This window comes from Peromyscus eremicus, chromosome 11 (assembly GCF_949786415.1).
Source record: "Peromyscus eremicus chromosome 11, PerEre_H2_v1, whole genome shotgun sequence".
Taxonomy (NCBI): Eukaryota; Metazoa; Chordata; class Mammalia; order Rodentia; family Cricetidae; genus Peromyscus; species Peromyscus eremicus.
Window position 1 is genome coordinate 55,186,798 of NC_081427.1, and position 17,918 is coordinate 55,204,715.

The 17,918-nt window shown below is 43.8% G+C and overlaps 1 protein-coding gene across 3 annotated transcripts in view; it reads right to left on the reverse strand.

The window, feature by feature from the left end:
• Positions 1-366: 366 nt before the first annotated feature.
• Positions 367-17,918, reverse strand: part of Gfm2 (GTP dependent ribosome recycling factor mitochondrial 2) — a 32,995-nt gene continuing 15,443 nt past the window's right edge. For 2 of the 3 annotated variants that reach the window (XM_059276265.1, XM_059276267.1), the window contains 11 exons: positions 14,953-15,033; positions 13,437-13,585; positions 11,857-11,997; positions 11,674-11,773; positions 9,960-10,149; positions 7,510-7,586; positions 5,824-5,962; positions 3,483-3,662; positions 3,120-3,235; positions 1,459-1,641; positions 367-874 (listed from right to left, as the gene is read on the reverse strand). In XM_059276265.1, coding sequence (XP_059132248.1) covers positions 737-874; positions 1,459-1,641; positions 3,120-3,235; positions 3,483-3,662; positions 5,824-5,962; positions 7,510-7,586; positions 9,960-10,149; positions 11,674-11,773; positions 11,857-11,997; positions 13,437-13,585; positions 14,953-15,033 — 1,494 coding nt within the window. In that variant the 3' untranslated portion in view covers positions 367-736. The remainder of the gene's footprint in view (positions 875-1,458; positions 1,642-3,119; positions 3,236-3,482; positions 3,663-5,823; positions 5,963-7,509; positions 7,587-9,959; positions 10,150-11,673; positions 11,774-11,856; positions 11,998-13,436; positions 13,586-14,952; positions 15,034-17,918) is intronic. The other variant, XM_059276266.1, reaches the window with a different exon arrangement.

The following is a 17,918-nucleotide window of genomic DNA, read 5'->3' on the forward strand; positions in this document are numbered from 1 at the left end:
GTTGTGATGGTTTAATTGAGAAATGGTGAGCTGGAAAGAAGGCTCAGCATTTAAGAGCACTTGCTACTCTTACAGAGGCCTGAGTTCAGTTCCTGGATCTACATGGTGGTTCACAATCATCCATAACTCCAGTCCCAAGGGATGAACATTCACTTCTGACCTCCACAGGCACCAGGCACACACACTGCACAGACATGTATGTAGGCAAAACATTCAAAGTAAAACATGTAAAAAGAAAAATTTAAATAAGCATGGTCCTCACAGGCCCAGGCCTTTGGACACACGGTTCCCAGTGGGTGGTGCTATTTGGGGAGGTTTAGGAAGTTCATCACTGGATGGACTTAGAGCTCACTGCTGGCCCTACTTGGAGTTTGCACTCTCTGCTCTGTGGCTGAGGTTTCAGATGGGCTTTCTCAGCTTCCTGCTGTCCCTGCAATTATGGACTCTCCTTTGGAACCTTGAGCCAACACAAACTCTTTCATAAGCTGCCTTGGTCAGGTCATTTTGTCACAGCAACAGAGAAGTCGGAGATCCAACCAGGGCACACAGCTGCGGTGCACTGACAGCCAAGCACATCCCACAGAGTGTTAGAATGGCAGCACCAATGCCATGATCTACATCTTTTGTTGAGTTCTTTCCATATCCCAAAGCAGTAATTTACCGGCCACTGAATGAAACAGCACCCGTTCTTACTGGGATGGAGCAGGTAAGTGCTTTTCCGGGCATTTCCAGGGACCTAAAGCACTTGGGCCAAACCACTCCTCTGGTAGAGCAGAGTACTTTGGTCTTGAGGACTCATGGCTTGATACGTAGAGAATTCTAAGGCAAAAGTGGCTGAGCCTGATGTCAGCGTTCGAAGCACAGTTGAATATCCCTAATGAAAAGAATTTCAGTTTGTTACTGCATCTAACTTAGGCTTAAGTTTCTTTTCCTGCTGAATGTCTTTCAACCACAACAGAGTCATACCACTGCCTCCAGTTAGATCTTTTCAGAAAAAAGAGGAAGAAAAGGAAATCCTATGGCAAACAGGAAAACCGGCCTGGGTAAGTCAGTTGTGCATCCAGTCAGAGGCTCAGGAATTTGGTACTCTGACTCTGGCCTTCCTCCCTAGGGGCGGGTACCCCTGGTGCCTATCCTAGGAGCAGAAGTGCCTGGCTGGGGAGGAGACTGGTACTGGCTTCAAAACTAAGGCAGAAGGGGAAATGGCCATTCCGACTGGCCAATTTTGGTACAGTATGCCGTAATCTCTGTGGTGCTGAAGTTGGGAGTAACCTGTCTGAAGTGCTGTGTTCCCGAGCTCTCACCCACCACTGAAGGCCAGAGTCCTGTCATTCCTGGTGGCTGACACTTTAGAAGTTGACATTCTCTAAAGCCCGCAGGTGTGAGTGACAACCTAGTTGTTCTCAGATTAGATCTCCACATTAAACAATACGTACAGTTCAAACGCAAAGAACTTACCATAGTTTCCGCTAAAGGAACAAATCCTATGACAACTCTGTTGTCCTGGCGAGTCTGAACTTCCTGAATGTTCCCTCTTCTTTGTGCCAAATCTGCCAGGACAGGGCTGAGGTAATCTCCAGTCACTGTGACCTCCAGACTCATCAGTGGCTCCAGCACCTGCTTGTCCGCTTTCTTTAGGGCCTGAAGGGATTTCATAAGTTGAACAAATTTCTATTCAAGTAAAAGGAAGTTACATAAAAACTGAAAAACTGAACTATTTCCTATATTCTTGAGCCTAGGGCTCTGGTAACCTCACTTGCTTTTAATACCTGACTATACATAGTAGTGGTCACATGCTGGAGAGGGCAACAGTCAGGACAATAGAAACATTCTCTATAAACCAACCCTTTCTGTCTAACACACAGTTTACAAGCTTAGACTTCAAAGGCCGCGGAAGGAAGCTGAAAATGTTTTCAAGGTGACTGTGTGGGAAAAGGTCAAAGTTAAGGGAAGTGGGGCTGGACTCTGTAATCAAGAGCAGCGCTCCCAGAACCACTGCCATCCTTCCCAGTCTTCCGAACGAACGTTACCCAATGCAGAGCTTCAAGCCAACAGCAGTCTCTGAGGGCTCCACCCCTGTCCCCCACTGGCCTATTCTGCGGCTCCCCAGTGTGCCCCAAACTAAGCCCAGCAGTTTCTTATTTCTGCAGATGGCATTATCAGCTCACCTGCATGTACTCCTTTGATTTCCTCTTTTTCTCGGCAAACACCAATATCTCCGTTCCTATTGCTGGTGTCCTGATTCAGACCTAGGTACTTCCTGTCTGTCCTAGACTGTCTTCCCCATGCCGTCACTTCTGTGCTCTGCCTGTACTTCAGTCACAAAGTTCAGACTCCTTACGACAGGGCAGAGTTTTCCCTACTGAGCTCCCTTTACTTTCCAGCGCTAAGTTAGGGTGCTCCCACACTGGGAGACGAGCGTGGGAGTTGTTAGCTCTGATGGGGGCCTGAAGCAAGAAGCAGACTTGACGACATCTCCTCGGGTGACCACATGCTTGATACTCTGAGAGGGAAGATGCTTGGCCCAAATCTGTTTCTCAATGGGACTGATCTGGCTTCTTAGTGAAAGCAATCTTATTTGAACAAACTCAAAAACTGGAATTGACCATTACATTTTCATTGTCATTTACATTAAAGCCCAGTGTCAAGCTAACCCCAGACCTGTCCATTTAAACCCACCATGCCTGCAGCTAATGGCTGTGTGTTTGGAAATGGGGAAGCATAGACCTTTTGCTAAAACCAGGATGTTTTAATAGCAATCTGTGTGACCAGTAATCTCTAAAATCTTTCAAATGAAAACTTGGTTTAAGAGGTCAAAGATTCCCTATGCAAGAACCAGTTTAAAAATTTTAAAGTTACATTTATTGGTGTGTGTAGCATGTGCTCATGAGCACCACAGTGCGTATGTGGAGGGCAGCGGACAACTTCCAGGAGTCAGGTCTCCCTTCTACTATATGGGTCCTGGGGATGAAACTAAGACCCAGACTTGGCAGCCATCTTGATGACCCCATGGCGGCAAGATCCTAAGGTCAAGCTCTGTCAGCACAGCTGCCTGTAGAACCTGTGGTGCTACACTCAGTGCATTCCCTCAGAGCGCAAGCATGAAGACTGCTCTCTACCTTCTGGACGCATCTTGAGATACAGGCATTAACCATAGTTGTCGAGGTACCAGGGTGAATCGTCAATGAGTGCAACTTTATTGCCACATCATGAACTGGGGAGCCAAGTAAAGGTCCTGAGTAAGGGGAAAGCAGAGTAATATAAACAATACAGCAACAGAATAATGCAACAAAACCACACCCGAAGTACAAAGAAACACGGAACACTGAAACATCTCTAAAACATGGAAGAATCAGCAGGCTAGCAGTGGAACGCTGAGGTAGAGGATGCTACTATGTACAGGAAACTGGCTCAGACTAGAGGATGAGAAAAAAGGAGGATTAAGTAGTCAGGGGGAGAGTGCGCTCATTTGCTTCCCTTACCCTGGAGGCATGCACTGTGGACTGCATTTTCAATGGCCTCACGGGAGGCCTGCGCTAGGTCTTCACTGACACAGTCAGCATACTCAATCACGGCCATGCCAGCTGCTGCCTCCACTGGCCGGGCTTCCAGTTCTGCGCTCACAAAGTGCCGCTTGTCTCCTAAAGTCCTGTCCAGGGTGTCTGAAAAGAAACACACAGAAATGCGTGAAAAATAAAGAGATGCAGACAATGCTAAACTTTTGGCCAAAAAATGAAGGGAGCCAAAGAAAGGTGCCAGGAGCAGACTGCCAAGGGATGTAGGTTGCCCTCGCTGAAACTGCCTGCTTCTAAGTCTGAGTCCACTCAGTAAGTCTTTAAGAGTATCAAATAAATGGCCCAGTGCTAGTGGCACACGCCTTTAATCCCAGCACTTGGGAGGTAGAGGCAGGCGGATCTCTGTGAGTTCGAGGCCAGCCTGGTCTACAAAGTGAGTTCCAGGATAGCTAGGGCTACACAGAGAAACCCTGTCACACACACGGGCACACGCGCACTAGAATAAATGACCAGAGCTTGAAAAAAAGGGAACACTCAGATCATAAAACATCTAGAGAGTACAAAAAGCTGCTAATGAAAACTATAAAACTTCTTCCTCTGCCAATTTTCAAATTATTAAATTTCATATATTCTAGCCGGGCGGTGGTGGCGCACTCCTTTAATCCCAGCACTCAGGAGGCAGAGGAAGGCGGATCTCTGAGTTCAAGGCCAGCCTGGGCTACAGAGTGAGATCCAGGACAGGCACCAAAACTACACAGAGAACCCTGTCTCGAAAAACAAACATACAAAAATTCATATATTCTTTCAGCAACATTTAATACTTCTTTCCCCAAAAACTTTCTTGGAATATAGCTAAACAGTTTTCTTTGGTGTTTTGTTTTGTTTTTTAATCTACTTTTTTTATTTTCTTGAGACAGTGTCTCACACTATGTAGCTCTGACTGTCCTGGATCTCACTCTGTAGCCCAGGCTGGCCTCGAACTCACAGAGATCCGCCTGCCTCTGCCTCTGGAGTGCTGGGATTAAAGGCATGTGCCACCATGCTAGGCTCGACCTTAAGTGCTGGGGATTGAACCCAGAGGCCTTGCTCTACCACTGAGCTATGTCCACATTCTCACAGCTCTTTTTTTTTTTTGGTTTTTCGAGACAGGGTTTCTCTGTGTAGCTTTGCGCCTTTCCTGGAACTCACTTGGTAGCCCAGGCTGGCCTCGAACTCATAGAGATCCGCCTGCCTCTGCCTCCCCAGTGCTGGGATTAAAGGTGTGCACCACCACCGCCCGGCTTCTTTCCCTTTTTAAAGCATTTATTTTCTCTTTTGTATAGTACCTTACTGAGAGACACCCTCGAGGCCTGAGTTGAAACACCTCTCTCTGGAGGCCTTCTGCTTCCTTCAGCTTCCTCAGGGTGCTACCTACTCATGAGTACCCAACATGAAATTCTTAAAGTTTCTCGGGCCAAACAGGCTCTGTGAATTTCAGCTCACAAACCTGTATTAGAAGCTTACAATTACGAGCTCTGGTACTTGCCCTCAGCCGCCCCACCGCCTGCTTTTGTGGAGAAGTGGCCTCCAGTGCTGGGACAGAGAGGACAGCTGAGTGCCCCAGCCGATGGCTGCAGAGGTCACTTACTCTCCCAGATTCTCAGTTCCTCTTCCTTTAAAACTCCAGAGTTTCATGCTAACCAGCTCCGGCATTAATTTAAAGGAGAGTATTACTCATATTTACCTTGATTTTTATTGTTGCAGATGTACAATCCAGAAACAGAGCTCCTGTGTAGCTGCATTTATACTTGGCTAATTTTTCAAGTTTCATTGAAGTGTGGTCACCCAGACTCAACAAATTTTGGGTGTGCTTATGGGTACTTCATTATCATAAGCATTTCTGGTCCATGCACAGTTCACTTTGGGGTAAATAGTGCTCACTGTTGTTTTGCTTAAGGGAACCAAATACAGAAAACCCGAGCACTTACATCAGGACAGAAACATACAAACTGCACTTTCTCTAGAATGCTATCAGCACTCATTTTACAAAATAAATATAATCCACTGACTTCAAATTCTCATACTCATTTCAGTGGTGAGTACAAAGAGGAACAAGCCACCTACTTCGCTGGCTTATCCTGTCCCAGAGCCACTGGAAAATGCATTTGTCTGATGAGTAGGTAGTAACAGCTCTAGGCCTTCTATGTTTATTGAAAATGTTTTTTTAATTGACACAGTAAAACTGTGGGAGACACTAGAAACTGTGACCCCCTATTTACACAACTAAACACTGAACAAACCCAGAATGTCCAAATGTTTTGTTTTTTACCTGTGGCACGAACTGCGTTTAAGATGGTTTCCCGGTATGCCACCTGCAGAGGCCCTAGATAGGTCTCTAGGCCATATTCCCTCTTGATTCGGTCATGAATAATCTCAATATGTAACTCCCCCATACCACATAGGACCGTCTGTTCATAAAAGGGAAAAAATAAAACAAAATACTATATATGGGGAGAAAATTTTTTAAATATTATAAAAAGCGAGTTCCAGGAAAGGCGCAAAGCTACACAGAGAAACCCTGTCTCAAAAAACCAAAAAAAAAGTAATGATGTTCATGTATTTAAGTAATTTTCTATAATTACAACTGAATTTGTTTTGAAAACTTTCTGGGGACCCCTATAGGAAAGTATTACTGACTTTTCTGGCTAGGATAATAAATCAATTTTAGTGTCCTTTTATGACAGTTTGATTACTGACTGGGTAAGTTAAGTGGCATCAAGGTACCTGGATCCCTGTATCAAATTCTGGCCAATGCAACAGGAGTACAATCCATGTTCTGGATTATGCTTTTTATCTTCTTTCTTTGTATGCAGTTTGTTATTATTTATTTGTTCTTTACTATTGTATGTGTGGTATGTTTGTGTATGATGTAGAGGAGAGGCATGTGTAGAGGTCAGAGAAGAACTTATTTGGATTCCAGGATCCAATCCAGGTCACCAGGCCTGTGCAGCCAGTGCCTTTATTCACTGAGGCTTCTCCTTGGCCCTAGTTTTTAATATTCCATGTGTGTGGATATTTTGCCTGCATGTCTGTCTGTACCCGCTGGCATGCCTGGTGCCTGCTGAGCCAGAACAGAGCATTGGATTCCCTGGCACTGGAGTTACAGATGGTTGCAAATCACCATGGGGGCTGGAAACTGAATCCAGGTCCTCTAGAAGAGCAGCCAAGGGCCTTTAACCACTGAGCCATCTCTCCAGCCCCGGTTTGCTTTTTTGACAGGGATTTACTTGTGTGCAGTCCAGGTTCACCTTAAATTTGCAGCAATCCTACTCCCTCAGCCTCTCAAGGAGTGGAACCACCGGCATGAGCCACCAAAGACCTGGTAAAACCCTGTTTACCAAGAAGGGGGGTATTTTTGAGCCAGGGTCTTGTTACATAGCCCTGGCTATCCTGGAACTCACTTTGTAGACCAGGCTATCCTACAACTCAGAGATCCACTTGCCTCTGCCTCTCAAGTGCTAGGATAAAGGGCATGCACCACTATACCCAGCTAAAATCCTTTTCTTAATGAAAAAGCAGACAACTGTTTTGACACTATGCTGAAGACAACACCTTGAGAACAGGGTAAATAACTTCCGGCTAAAACCTCCCAACCACATAGACAGTTCCTAAATGTTGTAGGCAGTGACAACCCCTAGGCTAGTTTGAACATGCATATAACAGAGAAATTGGCTTCTATAAGCATCAGGGTAAAAGACACAAGAACTGAACCTTATTTCAAAACTTCACAAAAGCCCATATTACAGAAATTCAAAACTGATGGGGAGTGATATGTGAAATGTAATTATTTTAGAGAATTGAAGAGAATGTTTATTTAGAAGGACAATATACATAAAGAGAAACTTAAATTATGAATCCGAGCTTTTTCTTTCAGGAGCATAGAGTAGTCAATGTTATATATATGTCCTACTTCCTTCCTTCTCTCCCTCCCAGGGCTGCATAATAATATACTTACTTGTCCAGAGTCAGGATCAAGCCTCACTTTCAAACTGGGATCTTCACGTTGAAGGCGTTCCAAGGCATGTTCCAAATCTGAGTGATTAAACAATACCTATTGTTATCTTCACTTCATTTCTAAGTAAATTAACAATGAATCTGAAGTGGGGAGTATAAATTAACAAGCAGGTGCATTGATTTAAAAAAGAAAATTTCAAAAAGCCATAAATGCAGAGACTAAAACAAGGTAAGACACAATTCCAAAGAGAGGTGCTTGAGAGTGAGTGATGTGCAAGCGTCTCCACGGTGAGCTGGGTAAAGCGGCAGCCAAAGAAGAGAAGCGTTAGGTGAGGAGGAAGACATGCCGACAAGTTTGGCTTTGTACTGGGAAGCCACTGGAGGACTTAGAAAGGGCCAGTGACCTCACCTGCTTCTATTTCATAAAGACAAGTCTGGGGGCTGACACGCCTACACACACACACACCTACACACACACACACACACACACACACACACACACACACACACACACGCCTTCATAAACACTGGCTACAAGGATGAGCCAGCAAAGGGAAGATACAATTACATCTGACACTCTAAGGTGAATTCTCAACTATAGGAGAAATGAACATGAATCACTGTGTGAAATGTGCTATGTGGAGTAAGGCAACAATAAACTTAACTGATAAATATGCTTGCCTTCTTTATAAAAGATCTGCGGACTGAAAAGTGCAGCCGAAGAGAAGCACTGACCCACAGATTAAAAAGCTAACCTTTATCAACTATATTCATTCAAATTGTTCTTAGGCATATAAACCAGGCTTTCTAGAGCTGTGCTGTCTAATAGTAGCCATTTTAAGTATTACTGGTCTGAATTAAGAGGTACTATAAATGTAAAATGCACACCAGATTTCAAAGACTTAATATAAAAAATAGTACATTAAAAAGATTTATGTGTATGACTACTTTGACTTCTTGTATGTCTGGGCACCATTCATGCTAATGTCCTTGGAGGCCAGAAGAAGGTGCCAGATTCTCTGGAAATGGAGTTACAGACGGTTGCTAGCCACCATGATCCAGCACTGGATGCTGGGAACCCAACCCAGTCCTCTGCCAGAGCAGCTGGTACTCTTAACCACTGAGCATCTCTCTTGATCTCATTAATACTTTTTATATTACTTCATGTTGAAATTATAATAAAAACTGAATATCTCTTATCTGAAATACTTGAGATGAAAAATGTTCAAATTTCATGCATTTCAGATTGGGGATTTTGCTACATCTTTTCTTTTATGTGTTATGGATAAGTGCCTGCATGTATACATGCACCAATAACTGGCTGGCACCGAGGAACCAGAAGTGCATCAGATCCTTGGAACTTGAGTTACTGGCAGCTGCGAGCAGCTATGTGTGTGCTGGGAACTGAGCTCAGGACCTCTGAAGGAGCAGGTGTTCTTAGCCATGGAGCCACTGCTCCAGCCCCTGCCACATCTGCCTTTCATTAAACACTGTTCCTTCAGCAACTGGACAAGAAAAGACCCAGCTTCTTTCATTACTCAGGGCCTTACATCTGCACTCCGACTTCTTTCATGTGCACTCCAGCCGGGTAGATGAAGAACTGCAACCCCACCTGGCTAGAGATGTTCTTGCGCACTACATCTTAGGAGATGTGGAAGGGAAATAAAGATCGCTCTTGTTCTGCCATAATCTGTGAGTCCAACTTGTTCTTAAGGGGATTAAAGAAAGCTATAAAGTTTGTCCTTAGGTGGTCTTCATAATTGAGAATTCATTGAGAGTCTTATAAAGCGCTGATGTTTGAGCTGAGACCGAGAGAGTTTTACAAGTTCAGCGGAAACCATTACAGTGTAAGACAAGTTCAGGGAAAACCGTTACAATGTAAGCAAGACTAGGTGAAAGAAGAGAAACCACGATGCAAAATGGCGAGCCATCCTCAGGGAATCAGAACCGGTTGATGCTCTAGATGCAAAGAAGTGACTCGGTTACAGTTCATGTCCTAACTAACCTAACACACTAGGAGGGCTGGGCAGGGTAGGGTCAATTGCCTGGACTCCCATAAAAAGCATTACAAGGCCAGTGATGGTGGTGAACGCCTTAGGCTGAGGCAGGTGGATCTCTGGTCTACAGAATGAGTTCCAGGACAGCCAGGGCTACCCAGAGAAACACTGTCTCGAAAAAAACAAAAACAAAAAAACCAACACAACAACAAAGAAACAAACAAACACATTACAAGAATGAGAAGAATATGAAAGTAGAAAAATGGCTAAGATATACCTGGAGTTTGTAAAAATCAAAGCGACTTAGGTAAAACCCCAGACCAAACCACAAGAAATGCTGACCAGCAAGGGCAAGTAAAACATAACTCTATCACACAGGAAGTCTGCTGAGGACTCACTGTGACGACCTCACTGTACAGACACCAGTGGACTGACACACAGACACTGTTCGTACCTGGCTGCTTAGCCACTGATGGCGGTTCTATGGTGCAGAAGAAAACAGGTTCTGGAATCTCCACCCCAGCCAGCAGCAGACTCTCCGCTTCACTGTTTCTCCCGTGCTTCTTTTCTTCTCCTCTTCCTGCTCGACGGGCCGCAGCTAAGGCGCTGGACTTGGAAGAGACAATGGTGTCTCCAGTGGCAGTCTGTAAGCAGATGGGACAGCTTCCTGGCTAGCATTCATCTTCCACCCAAAACCACAAGACAAAACCATAGTGTCGCACATTCTTCTCATTCAACTAAAGAGAAATAAATTCCCAAATCTTACAACTTTACATAAGCAAAGCTCATTTACCTTGTGTAAGAACTCTATCTAAAATGTCATTGTAATCATAATCATAATGTGTGTGTGTGTGTGTGTGTGTGTATATATATATATATATATATATATATATATATACACAAAATACCATGGCAAGGCAGGTTCAGTAAAACTCATGAAGTATTTTAACACCTGTTAAGAATTTCTTTCTATTTTACAGGGAATTCTCTATTAACTCGAATATCCAACTAAGCAGAACACACACACAGAGACACCAAGTAAAAGCTCCATGGGGATAGAGCAGTATTTTAAATCAACTTAAGATGCATTCGTAAGTCGTATGGACTATCAAGGCTGAGCTGGTTTCCCTCAGTAGACTACTCTCCAAATGTCTGTAGTGCTCCTTCAGATATGCACAAGGAGCAGGTCCTGCCTTTAGGAAGACAGAAGACAAATTAATAACGCCAGGTTCAGCCAGGCATGGCAGCACACACCTTTAATCCCAGCACTCGGGAGGCAGAGGCAGGCTGATAACTGAGTTCGAGGCCAGCCTGGTCTATGGAGAAAGTTCCAGGACAGTCATGGCTGCACGGAGAAATCTGTTCTCCAAAATACCCCAGGTGAAAAATTCAGACCATGAAAGTTTTCTCCTAAACATTTCTGAAACCTGCAGTTAATCATGAAGAGTTAAAAAGGTTAAAGTAACAATTTTTATCCCAATATGAGATATGCCAAAGTTTAATAGAAAACTACATTTGACTATCCGAATTAAAAGTCCTGAATTTTAACCCACCCAAACCAGATGTGGCTCCATAAATAGCTAGGCTGTACCTACTGTGTGCAAGCACTGATGAGCTGTAGACTGAGAACCGACTGGGAACAAAAGAAACCCAAACCCTGGCCCTTAAAGAGCCCTCAATAGCAAAAATGTCTTTCATCATTACCTGATCAGTGGTAAGGTTAGATCAAACTTTCTGCCATGATCAACACAGGTAAACACTTATCAAGCATGGCGGTGGAGAGTTTGAGACCAGCCAGGGCTGGACAGCAAGTTCAAGGCAAGCCTGGGCAACTTCAGAGAAAGAGAGGACCCCCCAACTCCCCCATATATAAATAGGCAAAGATTCCATGTGAATAAAACAGTATTTTAAATAAACTTGACACATACATTTCAACAAGTAGTAGACTTTACTTGGAGTTGAACTTCATTTGACTATAATCCATCCTGTCTGTGGGTTTCTCTCGATCTACTTTTCTTTCTAGCCAATGTATGACATTCACCCATATTGATGGATATGCTATCATATTCATATAACAGACATTTAGATGATTTGTGAATTTTTTGCTATTATAAACTATTTATAAATCACATGGACATGATTTGCTATGGAACCACGTGGTCACTCACTTGTTTAAGACCAACTGTCAGAGCGATGTTACCGGCCGTCAGGGAAGGGATTTCTACGTGTTGGTCAGCAAATGGCAGAAGCAGACGACTCATTCTCTCCCTACAGAAACCGTGATTTAGATCAGCAAAGTACTTTTCAATCAATGAGTGCAGTTTTAGAAAACAACCCGAGCTCCCCCTTACGTGCAGTTCCTGTTAATGTTATGGATGGCCAACTGGGGTGTCAGCGTGCCCGAGTAGATGCGCAGGAAAACCAGGGGTCCTCGCTGTCTGTCATGCAGCACTTTAAATGCCAGCGCACACAAGTCACCCTTATACCACTGCCTGCAAGACAAAGGAGGTATCAGAGGTCCCAGCCGTGTGCACGGGCCACCCAGGTGCTCCCACAGACCTCATGTTTCCGTGGTAGAGCTAACCAGGCCCAGGAAGTAACGCCACTACAGCCCTCTCTTCCACCCCTGACAAAATACTTAATGGAGGTCTTTCCAATAAATCTTCAAAACTAAAACGAAAATTGATGGGTTCTCTTTTAAGTACTGCCATATTTGCAAACATCTTCACTGCACACACTCTCTCCTTGAAAAGCATATCTTCCAAGGTCACAAAACCAAGGAATCTACAGGATAAATGAACATTCTTTCTAACCATTGCTGACAGGCTCTCACTTCACTCCGTGTCTAGCTATCAATACTATCAATCTCCAGTAGAAACTGGGACTTGTTTACAGAGACGGTATTCTTAAAGAAATGTACAAGTTTGAGATTTCCTGAAATTGACAGATTTTCTGCATAGGTGCACTTTTCTGAGCAAAGATAAATGGTACTTTCATCAGTCTCAAGGAAGTCTATGACTCAGAGTAAATTAAGCACTTCTAACAATAGCTTTTCTCTAATCTCAGTCCTAGTTTGTCTGAATTTAACATTGAAGGTATAAATATGGAAACTTTCTACATGCCAGCACTGGTCCTTATGCTTAATAAATAGTGACTCACTGGATTTTCCTAAGCCATAGGAGATGGCTTCTATCGCCTACATTTCATTGACACAGAGGTTAAGTAACCTGGATTAGCTGGGGCAAGGCTACGTGACATGAAGCCATGCCCACACCGACTTCACATGATGCCTTTCCAAGTTAGAGATGTGAAAAACGATTACTGTCCTTGTTAACACAAAACCCATTTCTCTGCTCTTCTGCTTAACGCTACTTCCGATGTTGGAGATCTACTATGCAAGTACAGAGCCAGCCAGCAGGAAGAAAACAATGACCTTTCTCTATAGCCACCGAATGTTTTACCACAGGAAAATCCTGAAATTTAGATGAATACAACCATATCTACTAATGAGTAACAACCTTAAACAAAAACAAAAAACAAAACAGCAGAGATAGCAGAACCAACATACACAGGAAAAACCCACCTTTGTAGTTCTACCTACAACTCTGACAGGTTTTTTTTTTTTTTTGGTTTTTCGAGACAGGGTTTCTCTGTGTAGCTTTGCGCCTTTCCTGGGACTCACTTGGTAGCCCAGGCTGGCCTCGAACTCACAGAGATCCACCTGGCTCTGCCTCCCGAGTGCTGGGATTAAAGGCGTGCGCCACCACCGCCCGGCCTCTGACAGGTTTTAAAAGAGGGTCAAAATGCCTTTTTCAAGTGACAATTGCTATGGCTCTGTATCACTACAGAGACAGTCTCCACCACTGTTTTTGTATGGCCACTTGAAATGGCTGCAGCCGTATGACTTCAGTGTGTTTGGTCACATACTTACAGAAACCCATACTCGCGCTCCTCAGGCGATGGCAAGTACATGGTAACGGCATCCAGCAAGGGCTGGACGCCCTTGTTTTTCAAGGCACTCCCACACAGCACAGGCACCGCGGCCTGAGCCAGTGTCACTCTGTGGATTGCAGTCTGTAGCTAAAGGTAGACACAGAAAAGGAACACGGATCTGTGCACAGTACACAAGTCCCGGTCAGAATCTCTCAGTCAGAGGCTTTCCCTGAACGCCCGTATAAAACAGCACTCTTCCTCACACCCGCATCATTCTGTACGGCTTTATTTATTTATTGTTGTTATATCATTAGTCATTACTCAGCATATTGGATGTCTGGTGTTGTCTCTGGTTCACCAGAATAAGTCTTTATGAGCATTACAATGTGACTTCTGAAAACACAGCAAACTGCAGAAGACACAAAAGTTTAAGGTATAATGGATGCTTGAAAATACTGAAAAAGGGTTGCATGCACTGGGGCTGATCTCTGCACTATGGCCAGTTGTGGTTTTCTGCAGCGGTCTGTTCCTGCAAAGAGGAGCTTCTTTGATGCACGATGGGAGCCACACTTAACCTGTGGGCATTAAGGACAAGGTCTAGAATACAGTTAGGAATTCTGCTGGCCTAGAAGTGGCGGTAGGTGCTCCTTCTCTAAGAGTCATGACCTCACTAGCGCCAGGAGTTGTCTAGGTTTCCAGTACCAGGGATAATTACCCCTTATTGAGTGGGTCTCAGGCCCAATTAGAGAGCTACTGATATGAGGAAATTAACTGACCCAACTCTATGTACAGAAAAATGATTCAGCTTCTAACTTTGTAGTGTATCTGGAAGTAGCATGCTGCTGGCATTAGGTACTTACATACATGAGCAGTGACTTTCATTTTTTTTGTTTGTTTTTTTGCATTTTGTTTCTCAAGACAGGGCTTCTCTGTGTAGCCCTGGCTGTCCTGGAACTTGCTCTCATAAAGATTTGCCTGCATCTGCCTCCCAAGTGCTGGGATTAAAAGGTGTGCACCACTACTGCCCAGCATAAGCCACCATTTTTAATAGTGTAAAAAGTTAACACACACATATGCTGTGGAATATTCCTTTACACTGTGTGAATATATGTCACTGTGATTGGTTTAATAAAGAGGCTGACTGGCCAACAGCTGAACAGAATAAGGTTAGGCAGGAAAGCCAGACTAGGAGAACGCTGGGAGGAAGAAGGGCGGAGCCTGGAGTCTCTAGCCACATGCAGAATGAGTGGAACATACAAAATGGGACGGAGGTAAAAGCCAAGAGCCTCAGGGCAGCACACAGATGAACAGAAATGGGCTTGGTTGTAAGAGCTAGTTAGTAACAAGCCTGAGCTATCAGCTGGGCATTTGTAAGCCCTTTTCGGGTTATTTTTGAGCCAGCAGTTGGGACAGGAAAACTCCGCTTACACACATATACACACACTCCAAAGACAGAAAAACCAAACCATATTCACTTAGTAAAATTTTGTCTAAATGAGTGAATAACACATTACCTTTTCAGCTGGCACCAAATCAAAATTTTCACTAAATTCTCCTAAAACCAAGTCAGCAAATTCATCATCCAAATCTGCAACCTGTAAAGAAAGACAAACTTGCATAGCTTGTATTTACTTTCATCCTTAGCTATTAACTTTACAAATATGCACCAGTGAGATCTTTCAAGGCCACTACATACCCTGCGTGTGACACACAGGCCAAACAACTCTTCGTACCTTTTGAAAACACAGTCTGGTTTTTGTTTTGTCTTGTTTTTGTTTTCCAAAGAAAAGGAAACTGGAAATTGAAATCGTGTTGTGAATTTCCTAAAGTCACAGAGAGCCAGAGCTAGACTCGATCACAGGTTATCTACTCAGTGCCGCAAAAAGAGATAAAATGCCTAATGCATAACAAATGATATTCATACAAAGGACTGATAGTTTGAGGATAAATTAGGGTACTTTCTGTTCATAACATGTATCAACCTGTACTCCTCTAATATTATGAATGTATAATGATTACAAGATTTCCCATGATTCCCAAACTGAAAGACCTAATCTGGTTACCGTACTGACTGAAGTAAGACATTTCACTTGCTTGTTGCTGGCATCACTTCAATAACACAAATGTAATTACCTTGTTTGTGCTTCTCATAACCATCTGCCTCAAAGAAACACCTGACAGCAAACTAATAAAACAGGCTGGGCAGAGCGGCACATACCTGCAATGCCAGCATTTGGGGGCTGAGGCAGGTGGACTGCAAGTTTCAGGACAATCTGGGCTAGAAAGGGAGACACTGTCACAAAAACCAAAAACAAATCATGATCATAATCCTAAGACAGTTTCAATTGTGGGTGACAGTGCGAAGGAGAAAAACATTCCAAAAACAGACTGTAAGCACAGGAGACACAGAGAGATGAGCCTAAGTGGCCTGGAAAGCAGTGACGTTAGACGTGAGGTTAAGGCCAGCTTCTACAACTGGACTCTAGAAATGTCCTACAGTCCAGCCTGTGCAGACCTCAGTCAGGTTTCATCACATCTGTTGGGGAGCCACACCAACCCAACTTTCTCCGAGACCCTGACGAAAGGACAAAGGGAACTCAGTCCTGTGTCCTTGTCCACAGGTGGACTTGGCAAGGCCACTCTGATGCTAAAGCCAGTGCCTCAGAGAAGTCAAGGTTGCAGCTTCTGGGGACCCGACTCTGCCCCTGGGCTGTGGTTATCAGTCCTGAGGCAGCTGTGCCTGAGGTACCCTGTGTTCACTTTGCCAACACTGTCTGACTTAGCTCTCTGCTGACATTGCCCATTTTTCACACTGCACATAGTATATAAAATGCTGTACTTCTTAATAAATTTGTGTAGCATAAGATAAAATTTGTGAAGACCTCCCAAGCCCAGCTTTTATCTTCTCTCTGTTTCACATACCCTGGCACCACCCCATCAGGACCTGTCACTGAAGAACAACCTGCTGGTCCAGGTCACTTTCCTCTTAGGGCTGTAGTGAGGATCAATAGCCAATTCTAATCAGACTTTCAGAACATACAGTAAGTTCCCGTAAGTATTAGCTATTATTATCCTCATTACATTTCACCTCTAAAGATGTCCTAAGACACAGAAAGCTGATTCTAGCTCATACTTAGGGTCTCAATTTAGATAAATTTAACGGTGGTTCAAGTTTTACCATTAAAGCCTCTTTAAAGTGGTTTGCCATCATAATTTTTTTAGGTATAGCTCAGTAGTATTAAGTTCATTTCTGGGGCTGGAGAGATGGCTCAGTGGTTAAGAGCACTGCCTGCTCTTCCAGAGGTCCTGAGTTCAATCCCCAGGAACCACATGATGGCTCACAACCATCTGTAATGAGATCTGGTGCCCTCTTCTGGCCTGCAGTCACATATGCTGTACACATAATGAATAAATAAATCTTTAAAAAAATAAAAGTTCATTTCTATTAGTGTTACACAATCTCCTTAATGCTTCAACTTGCAAACAGAAAGTCTAAACAACCCCCCATCTTCCCATCCCTGAGCCTCTGGGAAGCACCGTTCTACTTTCTGTCTCTGAATTTCCTCACAAAGTAGGGCCAGGCAGCATTAGCAGCTGGTGTACTTCACTGAGCACAATGGCCTCAGGGTTATTAATGTTACCCTTTATGTCAGAACTCCCTCCCTTTTAAGGGAGAGTAACGGTCCACATTTTGTTGAGCTACTCATCCGTTAATGGCCACTTGAATTGTTTCTGCTTTTTGCCTACTGTGAATGATGCTACTAGGAATAGGGGTGGTTTCAAGACACTGCTTTAATTCCTTGGGGTACAGACCCCAAATGGAATGTTTGGAGGCGCCTCCATTTGATATTTCCCGCTGTGGAATAATCCTCTTGTGCACTGTAAAGATAAGTCACTTGAACTGGTTTAATAAAATGCTGATTGGCCAGTAGACAGGCAGGAAATATAGGCAGGGCAACCAAACTAAGAATACTGGGAAAAGGTAAGGGCAGAGTCAGGAGTCGCCAGCCAGATGCAGAGGAAGCAAGGTAAGAACGCTATACGGAGAAAAGGTACCAAGCCACATGGCTAAACATAGATAAGAATTATGGGTTAATTTAAGTGTAAGAGCTGGTTAGTAATAAGCCTGAGCTAATGGCCAAGCATTTATAATTAATATAAGCCCCTGTGTGGTAATATGGAAGTGGCTACCAGGTATTTGGGAGTTGCTGGAGGGACAGAAACTTCCGCTTACGATTTCTCATATGGTTTTCTTTTTTTTTTTTTTCTTTTTTGTTTAAGGATGTATTTATGTTTATTTTATGTGTATGAGTGTTTTTGTCTGCACATATGTATGTGCACCACATGTGTGCCTGGTGCTTGCACAGATCAGAAAAAAGTGCCAGATACTCTGGAACTAGAGTTACAGAAAGTTGTTAGCTGTCGTGTGCATGCTGGGAATAGAACCTGGGTCCTCTTCAAGAACAATAAGTGCTCTTAA